The sequence below is a fragment of the Montipora capricornis genome, chromosome 9 (assembly GCF_036669925.1).
Source record: "Montipora capricornis isolate CH-2021 chromosome 9, ASM3666992v2, whole genome shotgun sequence".
NCBI lineage: Eukaryota > Metazoa > Cnidaria > Anthozoa > Scleractinia > Acroporidae > Montipora > Montipora capricornis.
In genome coordinates this window covers 10,873,683-10,888,682 of record NC_090891.1, presented here as the reverse complement: position 1 = coordinate 10,888,682, position 15,000 = coordinate 10,873,683, and the positions used below count along the sequence as shown (strand labels likewise).

The following is a 15,000-nucleotide window of genomic DNA, read 5'->3' as shown; positions in this document are numbered from 1 at the left end:
ATCCTGCCATTTTGCGGCTGCAAGGCGCATTAAACTATGGTCGCTAAATGCAAACTTGTTCTTTAAGGAACCTCTACAGTTAACTAAATTCACTTGATGGGACCACTTAAACAAAGTTTGGTCGAAAACCTTTCACTTCAAAGATGTAATTGCAATATTTTTGGGCTTACAGATACTGTGGCCTTATTCGCTAAAGAAGCCGGATTTTTTCAGATTTAGGGTGTTCTTCCGGGCAAGTTCTCTCCAAAATGAAGTCGGTGACCCCCCATTTTTTTTACATTTCTGACATCACTAACTCATAAATCAATGTTAGAAGATTTTCGCGCGAACGTCCTTAAGTCAAGTATCTCGCATTGTTGTTTCCATTGCGAACTGCTTGGGTGTAAAATAAAAATGGGTTGCTTGCTTATTAATTGAGGTCCAGTTAAAAGTTCAAAACTAAATAAGCACCACGGGTAGAAATTGTATTTCCCTCTTGAATTCACTGGGGACGTAGCTCCATGCTTCATAGAAAAGCGCTCGAAATGGCAAGGCATTCTGCATCTTTTCTGATCGAAATTCATTTAACTTCACAGGATAATCCTCCTCAAGCTCGGTGCAGACATGCATGGGCAATTTCTATAACAAATCTCGAACAAGTTTTTGCTCCTGATATAAAGCCAGCAGTAACGAAGCGCATGCCTTGCGGACCTATCCTGTCGGCGTTTCGATGACATAGTGAATTACGGGCTAAATCCCGCAAGTACAACAATAGCATTCACGAAGGACCATACCTGTCTGAGTTTAGTGTCCCAGCGAATGGAACTTATTGCCTTCCACAACAAAATCCCCATTCTTGCTCTTCGTAAATTGGGGGAGAAATACCCAGGTAAAATCCAAGCGAGGATCAGTTAATGAAGGACTGTGGCAAAACAAACTAAAAATGCGGTGGAAAAAAAAGAAAAAAAAAAACAGAGAAATTTCTGCAAGTCAGCGAGTATCTTTCGGGTAATGGTATGTTCTCTGCCAAAAATCCAACATTCCCGTCACGGTGTGCTAATGCTTTACGAGGAAGAGACTTAACTGATTAGAGTTTACTGTGAAGTGCCAAGTTTCTACCCCATATGAACCATGCGAGTGTTAGCATGAGGAAGCTCTCGTAACTACAAAATGGCTCCAAATGGCTGGTTGAGAAAAAAGAAGAAAACATTTAACATCACAAAAATGCATGTCGCGGTGGAGGAAGGCGACGACAGCGAGAGAAACACTCTCAATCTGGAATGAACGTGAACGTGAACGTGAATGAATTGACGAGATAGTAGGGAGGTAAAGTGCCGCAGTGACCAAAAAATCAATTCTGATTTCTATTTGGATTTCGAAACTATGCTAACTAAACACTAAGCGACCAACCTTTGAAGCCTTTATTTAAAAAAAAGACACCAGTTTATTTCAACTAGAATTCTGCTTTTTAATTTATGGTCTTTAAGTTCTTGAGAGCTAAATCGAGAAGAAAATGACGTCAAATGCTCACTCTTATGAGAATACAATGCGTGTGTACGCCGCAGAATGTGCAGCAAGGGAGTTTTGGGCTTTCAGACTTTTACACTCGCATTTTGCACATACAAGCTGCATTCACACGCTGAAATTTTAAGCCAGTGACCCTTTGACGTCACTTTTCCCTAGATCCAACCCTATGCGCACCAATCGGTCAGTTTTGAACGTGAGTAATGACGGACCGCGAAATCCAAAATTTACACTCAAGTACACTGTCTTTGAATAATTGTTGTGTTAAGCAAATACACTTTCAAAATCTGAAGAAAGAAAGGAAGTGATCTTTTTTTACATTTCGCACGCCAAGGAAGTTGTCTCCCCTGGATTTTTAGAATAATTGTCTCTGATAGTGAAAAGATACTGATCAATACAAATGTGTTAATGCAAAAAAAAAGTTAAAAAGAAGACAGCTCACTTTCAGGTGCCATTCCTGCTTTTTCAAAACGTCTCGCGCTTGATTAAGCTCCTCATTATGAGCACCTAAATGTAGGTGATATTGGAGAGCTCTTCCAGACAAAAGTCTTTCTGATGGAGGAAAAAGTTGTTGCGATGGAAAAAAACTCCAAAGAAAGATGTATCTGGGCATTTTTCGTGAGTGCAGCCGGTGAGAAAGAAAGTCAACTCGTTGTAGGAAAAAGCTTGAATCCAAGCTTCAAGGCATTGAACGACCACAGTTAGAAACACTAACAGAGCATGGATGACATCTGAGAATTTAAAAGAGATTTTGGCACGTCTGAATTGACGTATGAAGCGTGCGCCCCGTCATATTATCCTGTACCTAGATAATGCTCCCTGTCACCGCACTTCGCCTGTTGGCTGTTTTTCGAACGTCAAGATTCTCCTTTCTGCTGGAGGGGCCGGGGTGAATAGGCCAACGGATGGGCGGATTTTGAAAATACTTTTGCCTAGATTTCAGATTCAGCGCGAAATTTTAACGGGTTTTCGGATCTTACAATCCCAGGCAATTGCGGTTTCATCCTTCCTTTTGGCCTGGATTACGGAATTTTGCCTGTAATAAAGTTTGGATCGTGGACTCGTTCGGATCAAAGAACTCTCAAATCTACGTTACAAATATTGAGACGGTAAATTCGAATGTAAGGACTTCTTTTAACGGATCGGCGGATTTGCTTACCCCTATTCCCCCTGTTGTAAATCTTGTTCCGTGCGAAATTTCACGTTTTCCAGCGTCCAGTTGCTGTTTCGTGTTGTGGTTTTTAGTCGTCGCGATGTAAAGACGTTTTCGGGCATTCTAGATGTATAAAGTGGCAATCTAACTAATGACTCCATGATGAATACTGAAAATTTTTAATGAAAGGGTAAACGTCCAATTTTTAACCTAAATTATAGGTACGAAAACCGAAAAGTAGACTCATAAGTAAGTCACCACTCGCTAACACCAACCTCCCGTAATCGGACACCAATTTGCGATTCTGCGGGTGTCGACTGTTCTTTTGACTGTTTTTGCTCCCCTTTGAAAGAAAGTTGGTCGTCGAAGAAGTTCCGCATCGGACAGATCAACTAGGTAAAAAACTTCGCTGTCGGAAGGTTCGTTTACTGTGGTCATTTTGAAAGATCAGCAAGACTTTTTGTCACCGGCAACCAAAAATTGTTTCAACTCGTACCGCGGCAGTTTTTACTGACCGGGTGGTTTTTTGCCGCTTTTTCTAGCCATTGCGGACGGCCCCGGCCTTATACAGGAATTTCATGTATGGCGCTCGCGGGGCCTTACGGGTCATATGATAATTTAAAGGGTTCGCCCACGTATGGCTGGATTGTTTCAATTGTAAAAACTCACGCAATTCTTTTGTCAGCCTCTTCAACTTCTCTGGCTATTAACTTGATCGTCACGAGCCATTCCCGTGTCTTAATGTCATCCTACTTTCAATTTTCACAATCATTTTGCCTTTAGTTATCTTTAAAACATACTAAAAGGCCAAGCGGGTGGCATGTTTACACATTGCTTTTCGGGCCAGAAAAGTTATCGGGACTCTTGATGTGCCCCTGATGTGAAGGTTACTGTAGGTCACCCTTGGAATCACTTCTCAAGGGCAATCTCTAGTTCAACTACCATCAAACAGCAATACAAAGCATGATGTTTTAACACGACATGTAAAGTTCAGAGAACCGGCACATTTACGGTAACCATGGTATCAATAAATAAAGACCATTATTGATCACCTACGATTTTTGCTTTTGGATTGGTTTTCAATAGTTCTGTGCAACTTCTTGGTGAAGATTATTAAATATAAGACCCTAGCAAGAACGATTGTGGACTAGATTGTTTTTGCCTAAATTAGCAAGGCGCCTCGTGGCATTTCGTCTGATGGCCCCAATTTTTGAAAAAGATATGAGCTCAGAAGGGATTCATTTGAGTACTTTCGCCACGCCCTGGCTTGTCTGCATGTTGGCTTAACCTTGATACTGAGCCGGAGAGGGTTTTGTTTTTGCGGCATCTATTCATTGAGTTTCAAGCCAGCTACGTTTGTGTTTCCTGTAAAATTGAGGACTTCAAATTTCCCCCTTCCTAAGATACCGAGGAACTCAGACACCAGGAAAGTTTCAGGACTTTCGAGAAACGGGCTCCAGATTTCCTAAATGTTACTGAATTTAAACGAATGTGACCCATACCCCAATCAATAACGCAACTCCCTCTTCTTCGGAACTATATTCAACATTACCACAGACATGTCGGCATGACCAACATACACTGACCATACCCCCCCCCCCCCCCCCCCCCCCCCCAAAAAAAAAAAGGGTCTAATGGACTGATCTTGGCGTTCGAAAGGTACCAGCTCCAATGGCATACCGTACTTCTCTTTCTTAAATCGCCTTTAAATTTTGTATCCAGAAAAATCGGAATAACGGCGGACTGGCATGTTGCCGAACTTTTTATGTCACCAGTTTCTTTTCTCACATAAGACACATCGACCCTTCACAAATTGATGAAATGGCACAACAACGCTTGCATAGCGGATATCTCGAGGTTGAGAAAGTGACGCTGTCCAAATGTTCAGTTTGCCTGTTCAGAATGACTTCGACAAATTGTCTTCATTGAACGCAAACGACAGCACAGCTCCTCTGAAATGCCCTGTCAAACAATTCCAGTGGAACGCTATGTTTGACAGAATCGTGCAGTACTCTAAAAGAGCAAACAACGTGTACACTGTAGTAATGATACATCAGTTAAGGAAAGACACATACCCTTGAAATAAATCACTGTTAATACATAAACACCAATGAAATACCAGGTGATCTTTCGCGCGAAAACATGATATCTTCACACGTGAAAATAACATGTTATCTTTACATATGAAAAGACCACCATTGCTATGGTTACATAATAAATCGCGCCGTTGTTCTTCGTAAGGACTACAAAACATATTAAAGTGAAATGGTTTGCTGTTTCATTGACGTTTATATAATAAACAGAACATTACAGGACGGCTTGCAGATACGAAATTTGTCTTCTTGTGTTGAAAAATAATTTACTCGTTCACTGCGCTCACTCGTGAAATATTTTTTCGACACTGGAAGAGAAATTTCGTATCTCCGCACGGCCAAGGAATATCCTCTATCTACTAACCCGATAAAGTAGTTATCTTATCAGTTTCAAGTATCTCCGTTGACTACGCTAACTAGCCGCACAGCTGGGTGACCGAATGTTTGAATCGTTTTGAGAAAAGGTAAACGCTGGGAACACCACTTTTTGAATCCCCTTTACTCGAAGATACCCTGGGTGCCAGAGCAATCTTTTGTCAAGGTTGGAAAGAACACTTGGCGATTCCAAATCAACGGTCGGGAACGAAAAAAACCTCTTTGCCTAAATCGAAAAAGGTTTATTGAACTAGTTCACTGATTGGACATTACATTCGAGGGAGTTTCTGATTGGACAAATCGAACCGGTTCTCAACAGATGTTGCGACAAGCAGCGTTGCATAACTTCGGCCAAAGAGGACAAGGCCAAATTTGTTCCGATGGGTTGTGTCCTGCTTCAGTGCCTTCAAGATCCATTTTAATTTAGTTAAATTATTTTGCTCATCGATTCGCGCATGAAAGCGCTTCTAGAAACTCAAGCTCGTTTGACAGAGGTCGGGGGAATTAAATAAAAAAAATTGAACTCGTCAACATTTCTTACTACTGTGTCTGGGAACGGGGACTTAAGGATGAAAAATGGTAAGGATAGATAAGAGTTTCTCGGATTTCGAAATCTTTCATTCTGCACTTTAGGCAGTGATCTCTAGCTCTTTGCCATTACAGTATGGAATCCTGTTTTAAAGACGTTCGACAATAAATTTTCGCTTTGAGGGGAAAAAAATCTCAAATAAATCACTCTTACGCACCTAAAATCAATACAACATCGTTAAAGAAAAATTGCTCCAAAATTACCCAAACTGTTGAAGTGAATAGACATCACTGTAATCACAATTTTCAGGGATGTTCAATGATGCGCTTCATTGCGTCTCGTGGGACGCAATCTCACCTTGGCGACCAAAACTGGTTTGGACAGATTTAAATTTGAGTGTAAAGTGAAGTGCTAGGTTTCTACCCCATATGAACCATGTGAGCGTTAGCCCTACTAATGGAAATGGGCCCACACAAACCTTAGGGCAGAGAAAAACTCTGGTTTGGGTCGTGTCACCAGAGGTACTTTTTTCCCGTCTTCGACCGCTGATTTGGAATCGCCGAGCGTTCTCTCCGACCTCTGAACTCCGAATTGCTCTGGCATCAAGGGTAATACGAAGAATACTCCAACTAATAAACCATTCCATGCGAAGGCGACGTTTTCATTTTCTTTCGATTTGTACTTAGAAGTAACAGGGCCCTTAAAACACTTTTCCGACTTCTCGTTTTGCGTTGACATCACTTCATGCTGAGATCCGTCTTTTACACAAATGAAGAATGCATGTCAACTTATCTGCGGTAAATCTTCACTTTCCGGCATTTTATTTTTCAATTCGTTTTCTCTTCCATTCCAAGATACAGGGCAGGAAAATCACCAATAAAAGCTCGCATTGAGCCACACACTTTCTCTCTCATAGCTTCCCTTTGTCAAGAGAAGAGAATCTAGCCAAGAAACCATTCACCACAAACCACTCACTATTTCGACTAAACTCAGCATATTCTATTTTTTGTTCATCTTCAATAAACGAAACAAGGATTTCAAAAATGGAGTAAGCTAAAGTGTGTAGCTTGTAGTATTAAAAACAGTATCGTGATGTGTAAAGGATACTTCCCGGTTCACAATACCACATATGTCTGTAGTAACAATACACTGCCAGACCAAACGAGCAAAAATTGAAGAGCATAATGGAGACTTCTCGCTTATACAAAATGTTTTCCTAGCAACGTAAAAAAAAAAAAAAAAACAATCGAAATTAACCGTTTGTAAACACGGTGATATTCTATTAACACTACCATTTGAAGATGTCATCGCGACATATTTTTATCTTCACCTTCCCAAGCGGTTCAGCTTATTATCTTAAGTCTTGCTATTACATGAAAATACACCAGTCACCATTCATACAAATTTTAGTATTAATAACATGCATGGGTGACAAATTACTCCTTAATTTTGGCGCAACGTTTCCTGCAGTGCCAAAATGGCGTCTTATGAACGTAATTTATCACCCATGATATTAATAGCTCATCAAATGATATACTCGTGAAATTAGGGAATAATTTCACTTTTCGTAACATACTAGTTAAGCTTATAAAAATATCTGCTGAAAACCACTTCCTCGTTCAGGCTTGCCTATACACGTATATATTATTATAATACTTATCGTCTGCTGAAGTAGATTTGCAGACCCAAACCCAAAGTTGTTGATTCTTGGTGCTGTCTTAAAATTTCGCGGCCTGATTGGTGACAAAAGAGGGAAACAACCCAAGGGCACAAGAGGTACGTGGGACTTGACACACTGCTGATATTATTCGTAAGGAAATCTTTGGTGATGTCCGATTGTTTAAAGACATGGTGCAAAATTGACTTTAAAAGTTTAAAAAAAAGAAAGAATTATTCATGTCAGTTCTCCGTCAAATTGCGGGCCTTTTGATTTCAAACCAGGGAAACATCAGCCATTATTATCTGACAAATGTTTGGGCGGCAAAAGTGACTATGACCTCGGCCATTTATCAAATTTGCAATTTTTGAACACCATTGCAAAAAGATTTGGCATATTAGACTAAGAGATATAAGGATAGCCTTTTTATTCTCTAGTTATATTCATTTTATAATAATGACAGACTCATTCCAATAAAAAAACTATGACTTGTAAGTCCTCCAGAAAGATCTACCGGAAGAGCATATTTACAGAAAAACAGTAATCCCGGAGTAAGGGATGACAACTGTACATGTTCATGTACGTATCCCATATTTACTTTTAACACAACTGTTTAATTATTTCATTTTTGTGCTCTTATCAAGGTACAGCAAGCACAAAAATAACTTGTCATCCATAAAATGTTACTTTAAAATGCATGTACATGTATTCGAGCATGGCATGACTGGTGTATGACACTTAGGTAAAGTCTGCTACGAGCCTAGCTAGAAGGCCCATCAGGCCGGCGCTTATCTCCGGTTACTGTAGCATGAAGCGACCAGGAGTATTTCTACTCCCCCCTGGATGGGATGCCAGTCCATCGCAGGGTAATACCCCCAGCATTAAATTCGCCGGTACCCATTTATACACCTGGGTGGAGAGAGGCACCGTGAGAGTAAAGTGTCTTGCCCAAGAACACAACACAATGTCCCCATCCAGGACCCAACCCTGACCATTCGATCCGGTGTTGAGCACACTTACCATGAGGCCACCGCGCCTCCCACTGTATGACACTTAGAAATAATGTTAATAATAATTACCAGTATTATTATAAACACCACAACTTAAGCTTAGCTACAATAATCCGGTAAACTTGTCTAAAAATCTAGCCAGATAATGTCCAAAAAAGTTCTAAAAATCTCAAAATTCTGGACAATAATGGACACACAATAATGGACAAAATATCAAAGTTTTTTGATCTATACAATTTAAAACGGGTCACCGTCAATAAGGCTATTGTGGATAAATAAACAATAGCCCTCATTTGGCGCGAAAATATGCTCTGATATTTGTCCCCGGACATTATCGTTTCCGAGAAGCGAACAGTTTTCCGAGAGCGAAGCTCGAGGAAAACTGTGAGCTTCGAGGAACAGATAATGTCCAAGGACAAATATCCGAGCATATTTTTAAAGCCAAAGTAAGGCTATTGTGTTTATTATCCTTCAAATATTTTTCGCAACAAGCGGGATCTGCCCGCCCGTCATATGTCAACACGTCAAAAGTTTCTCAATTGGCTTCCAAAACCGCGTCATTCAATATTCATTTCCAAAATTTCGAACAGACTTCGCTTCAGTTAAAAGTACAATATTTCAGTGAAAGGAAAACATATTTTTTTAATTGTGTGGATACAAGTGGCGGATACGATTTACAAACAGCTTACCGTCAAAAACGTTAACAGCGTATGAAGTGGATTTTTTGGTGTTTTCTGGTACCGCTCTATCGACCAGCAGGTTTATCTCTTCTTCTGTTACGAAAGCAAACCGTTCTGCCATCCTAACATTAATTTTAATGTGAGACTTGAATCCTTGAAGTCGGTTTTAAAAATTGGGGAATATCATTGGGGAATATCCTCGGATATTCCCCAGTTTTAGCTGGGGAATATTCGCCCACGTGACGCGTTTAGACCAATCGCGCGCGAGCGAAAATATTTGATGGATTATAAGTCTAGATAACCTAAGCTCTCTGCCAGCCCCGCCTCCTCCATGTTTTTTTTTTTAATCTAACAACGACAGAATTCTGGGACACATAATTGAATGGTAAAACAACTGTGCATGAGCCATGAGATCACGAAGTCCCTCTCCTGCATGGGGCACGTTTCTCAAAAGTCCCGACACTGTACGGGCCATTTTTCGGGTGTCACAATTCCCTCTGTATCCCAAGAACGGAGAGGATTGACAGTCAGTTTGTTTTTGTTATCTTAAACACATGTTAAAAAATCGGCTTTCATGAAAGCGGTTGGCAGGTTCACAAATGGCTTTTCGGGCCCGAAAATCTTACGCGACTTTCGAGAAACGGAACCCTTGACCTAAATACTGCAGCTTTAAAAGTGCACCAAGTTCCTTAAATGCGCCAATACAAAAGCAATATTTTACGGATGTTTAGCTCTAAAAAGTTGCCGTACTTGCCAAATTCGTCTAAAAATCTCCAGATTTTCTAAATATCTTTTGAGCGTCTAAAAATCTTTTGAAAATCCGGGTTTTTGTAGCTGAGCGTACCACAACTTTTATTACATTTTAATATTTCCTTATGGTATTAAGAGTTGAACAAAATAATAAATTATTACTATCAACTCGTTCAATTTGATTAATGTTAGTACATTAGAGCAACGAAAAAACTCAAATCATCAGTACTTACTTAATACATTACATTACTATGTCGTCGTGTACGTCTAGTCGTGTACGGTGTATGCTAAATACCTCATTTGTCATAGGTTTTGCTGCAGTAAGCTTCAACAAAATACAAGAAAGAAACATGTAGAGCATGGAACAGACCATAAATACTATAAATGAGGTTTCATGTATGGCTAGAAGACAAAACAAAAAAGGATTATTTCAATCACAAGACAGTATATAAATTTTCTATACCCAGACTGCCATTACACTTTGCCATCAGTTTCAGAAAAACAAATGAGGTATGTTAAAAAGATCGAAGGTATAATGTTACAGGGTATTTTGACTCTTGTTGGCAAATCCATATCAAATTTCAATCACCAGCAAAAATAAAACAAAAACAACCATGGGAACCAGCAGTGGTCTGTCCACTACGTGTATGTATAAAGTGACTATATACCCACTGAATGTGAATCATGGTTGAACTTGTTTGACAAAACAAAATGGAAAACTGATTTACTACTTGTACAAGAAAAACTTCTTATTCATTACGTTTTTAATGATTTGTGCATGTACAACTGTACGACATTTAACTTTTGTCCCATTTCATTATGCATTTAAACCATAAATATTAACAACACCACGAGTCATGTATTCAATTTGAATAGTATCACAAAAATTTTACCTGATAACAACCTCTTAATCCACTTAAAAACTCTGTCCCCTTTAAACCACTGACTCCTAGGAGTGAGACTTGATAGATTTGATTTTGTGAAATGCCAAATTAATTTACTTGTCAAAAGGGGGTGGTTCACGACTCATTATGGGTTAAAGGTGGATCTTACTGCAAATAAAATTTATCAAAATACAGTAAACCAAAAAAGGAAACAAAAGCACTGAAATGTGGTGGTTTAATTCAGTTACATGTACACGAAGTTGACATCTCTTTCAATAGCCTTATTTTGTTCAGTTCAGGAACATAATATTCAAACTGATCTTTGGCTGCAGAGTACGCGTTTGGTTAACCTGGTAATCACCCTATTGCAAATCTAGGACAGGAAAAGAAAATGCTGTGCACAAAAATTGGCATTGTAACTTTCAATATAAATGAAATAAATACAAAACTTTAACTCACCAAAATTATCAGAAGACGAAATGAATGTTAGAGTTAAAAGGGCTCCATTCTCCACCATTTGCGCAATATAAGCAGCAAGATTGAGTATCCAAAACCACCATGTTGTCAAGTTGTATTTTTGCCCCGAGCTGGTACTTCTGTAATATTTATGAAATGCAGCTGGAAATAATGTTATTCGTGGTAGACAATGCAAAGCTATTCCAATTTTCCAGATAAACTTCTCAGGCATATGTCCACCTATTGCAGCACTTATGGATGGTAAGTAATTTGCAACCTAAAACAATAAATTGTTATTGCACAGAAAAAAACAATAACCTTTAAGGTATGTACTGTATATCCAGTGAAATACAGAGACTGGCAATTTGAAACCTACAAATGTACATTGAGAGGTCAGAGTACTAACTGATTTCAGAAGTCTTTTGAAGGTAGGAAAGATTATTATTTTCCCAGACCCCACATTTTTTCTTTTGCCACTCTACCATCATTTATCCTCCTCTTCCTAAAACAGACCCATATTAACTCTGTTCTCCTTCCTTTTCCCCACCTAGAATAGGACTCTAGCACTGCTCCTTTGAAACCTCTGGATTTCATGAATTTGTACTCCATCATGACTGAGCTTATGTAATGAGTCTACAATACAATACAACTTTATTTCACTACGCTAGCCACAGACAACAAAAGCTGGTTTCCAGGTGGGGCGTAGGTAAACACGTTACAATAAAGTATATATATATATATATATATTTAAAATAGAAGTATATTACATAGAATCAGTGTGATCCAATAGAAAGCATGAAGGGCGAGGACGCAAGTTTGCATTTGAAATCAGAAAGCGATTTTGTGGTCTTTGCCTCATAGGGAAGATTATTCCAGAGCATTGCACCACTATACTTAAAGCTGCGCTTCAAAAAATTTGTGTATGGCCTTGGAAGTGCTAGATCAGTCTCGATATTCCTAAGATTGTAATTTATGTTATTTATGAGTTGCTTTAATGTCACATGTTTAAAATTATATTTTTTTGGACTTAACATTATGAAGTTAATAAAAGAAGCCAATAACGTTGAAATATAATTATAAAAGGAATGTGCCTGAATCATGCTGCATGAAGCAAATTGCACTGCATCTTTGTTATGAATAGAGTGTCGAAAAGCACAAGCTGAAGTCATTCATCATGTGGACCTGGTGCTACATGTAATGTAGAAAAGAATGTGTCCACGTTTTGCAAGAGGAAACCCCACAGAGGTAGCCTTTTTCAAGGAATATGGGCATAAAAGTTAAAGGGGCAGGTAAGTGGGACCAGATCAACTCGGATTGCTCATTTCGGATCAAGTGAAAAACGGTGATGTAAGCCATTAAACTGCTCGACATTTGCGCCAATTTCACCAAGGTTAGCTTAAAGATTAGGGCTAGGGTGATTTCTCGAGGCCCTTATCATTTTTTTACGTCGATTCGAGGTGATCCAAGTTGATCCGGACCGACTTTTGTACCTGCCCGTCTAAAAGGGGACTTCATGAGAAACCACACTCTGTTAACTTGTTCTGGAATTTTCTTTTCAGAAATGCAAGTACTTAGATGCACACCAAAATTCTTGTATCTAAACAAGAAGCATCCCTTTAAGTCTGCGCATTTGTTTTCTATTTCTAGAATCAGGTACATGTCATCAGAGTTGGCATTATTTTTAGGTTAGGATCATTGAGCACCCATTTATCTTTACTCGAGGAGCAAAGTTTAGAGGATACTTTGAGATGTCAATCCTCCGTATTTTCAGACATAAGTGATGTTGAAGTTTGGGAGAAGAGCAAGGAGTAACACTTTGTGGCTCTTACTGAACTTCGTGTGCATCAAAGTACTTTCTTTCATTTCTGGACATATCTGTCTGTCAGAGCACAGGGATAAACCTACTGTAACAGTCTTGCGTACTAATAATGCACACACAAACAGTGCTTCACTGTCATCTACCTCAAACAAACACCTAGCCAATTGAAAAGGCATGCTAGGAAGGAAAGCAAAATAATTAGTTACAGGAATATCTTCAGGGTTGGTTGAGGTGCTAGAGCTATAAAAGGATGTTTGAGCATATCACAATTCTGTGGAATGCTTGAAGGCTGAAATGCTTGCCCTCAGTACATTGTCAACTGTATGAACCATTCATGACACAACTGCAATACCTTACATGTATGTAAGAAAGACTGAAAATAAATAATATTGGTGCATGCTGTGACGGGCTTGGCATTAGCTAAATTTGGAATTGAAAAGAAGGTTGGAATTGCTGGAAAAACAAAAAGAGTCGCAAATCACCTTTTTGCACATAACATAGTTAAAACATAGCCTTGAAGTAATGCCAACAAGAGTGAAGAAGAGTAACAAAAAACTTACATGTATGAAACTCACTCTATGATACAAGAAAACCTTTTACTTTTAGCATGTCTGCGTTAGTTAAGTACCGGTATATGTAGTTTAAAATTTAAGGGGGTGGCATTTAACTACAGAAAGACCTTGGTTGCTAAGGAAGCTTTTTAGTCAAAGAGCCTTACAAACAGGTTGCATGGATGGTTCCATAAAGTAACTTTTTCAAAGGAAATCTGACATCGCTTCAATCAGAAGGTGCATGCGCAATTAGTCCCAGTCCTCTGCCGTGTGTTTCAGTGAAAAACAGGTAAGAGCTCCTAGGGAACGAAAGGAAGAGGTGTTTTTTCACCGGATGGGAACAGTACCATCATATCTTGTAAACTGTAACATGGAATTCCTATTTGGACAAAAAATGAACCTTACATATTTTGAAAAGTGTATCAAAGGAGGGCCTTATGACGTTATAATATTAAAAAAAAAAAATAAAATAAAATAAACCATGCTACAATTTGTGTTAGAATGTTCTCATGTGAAATGGATCATATATGAACTGCAGATATGAAATCAAGTGATCAGAAGCTATGATCCTTGCAGTTATAAACGCAATTTTTTTGCAATTGTGTAAAGAAGCCTGAAAAATTCAGGACTTCAACAGAGTTAAATTGCATTCATAACTGCGAGGATCATAGGTTCACTTGAATGTTCTCATACTCTGAGGTTTTTGCCCTTTTCCGTTTTGGTCACATGATTTACCAAATACGGTTGTGAGTCAAACCATACAAAGGAATGTTAAACAGAACACACATGGCAAAAAAGGATTAATGTAGAGTTCAAGGAATGTGAGAAATGACTGTGGGCCATCCATAGGAATGGTTTGGAAGTTAAGAGCAACCCCCCTTTACCTAGTGGCCATACACTGACTTTACATGTAGGTATTTGCTATTCGTACAGGAGTGTTTCTTTTCAACACATTTACATGGCATCTGCCAGGATGCGGCAATGCAGATCTGCATAATTCCCTAAAATCCGTATCCTCCACATAATTACGATATTTTCCGCATAAACAGAAGAAATACCTGATATTAGTCATAAAGCAGCTGCTTACAATCCTCACAAACATAAAAGCCAAAGAGATTGACTGTTTTGGATCACTTTGTTCCTGAACATTGAAGCACGATTGAAGAAAACATGCCATTTTATTTGCAAGATGAAAGGTCGCAAGCAGTTTCCACGTATTTTTGGGCAATATTAATAAGCCTGGACACAAGAACCTGTGTTATAAATTACAAATATCCTGGGGTCGAAATTTAAAAAAACATATCTGGTCGCAATTTTGCGACAAGATATATGAAAATTTAGGTGCAAGTTATAGTCGAACATTTGCAAATTTGTCATCGTAGGATAAATACGAGCCCGCAATACAGATGTGCATAAAATCCGCCGAAAATGGTCAGTGATGAGGGAATGGATTGTGGTTCAAACATATTACAATTATTTTGCTCCATGTCTCCAAATTGAAACAAAAGTCATGACGAGAAAGAAAATAACTATTTTTCGC

General features: G+C 38.9%; 1 protein-coding gene across 1 annotated transcript in view; it reads right to left on the bottom strand.

Moving 5' to 3' along the window:
• Window positions 1–4,416: 4,416 nt before the first annotated feature.
• LOC138017906 (post-GPI attachment to proteins factor 2-like) overlaps window positions 4,417–15,000 on the bottom strand; it is an 11,718-nt gene continuing 1,134 nt past the window's right edge. Inside the window, exons 2-5 of the mRNA XM_068864914.1 lie at window positions 11,094–11,367; window positions 10,046–10,152; window positions 6,761–6,869; window positions 4,417–4,693 (exon numbers count right to left, since the gene is read on the bottom strand). Coding sequence (XP_068721015.1) covers window positions 4,554–4,693; window positions 6,761–6,869; window positions 10,046–10,152; window positions 11,094–11,367 — 630 coding nt within the window. The 3' untranslated portion in view covers window positions 4,417–4,553. The remainder of the gene's footprint in view (window positions 4,694–6,760; window positions 6,870–10,045; window positions 10,153–11,093; window positions 11,368–15,000) is intronic.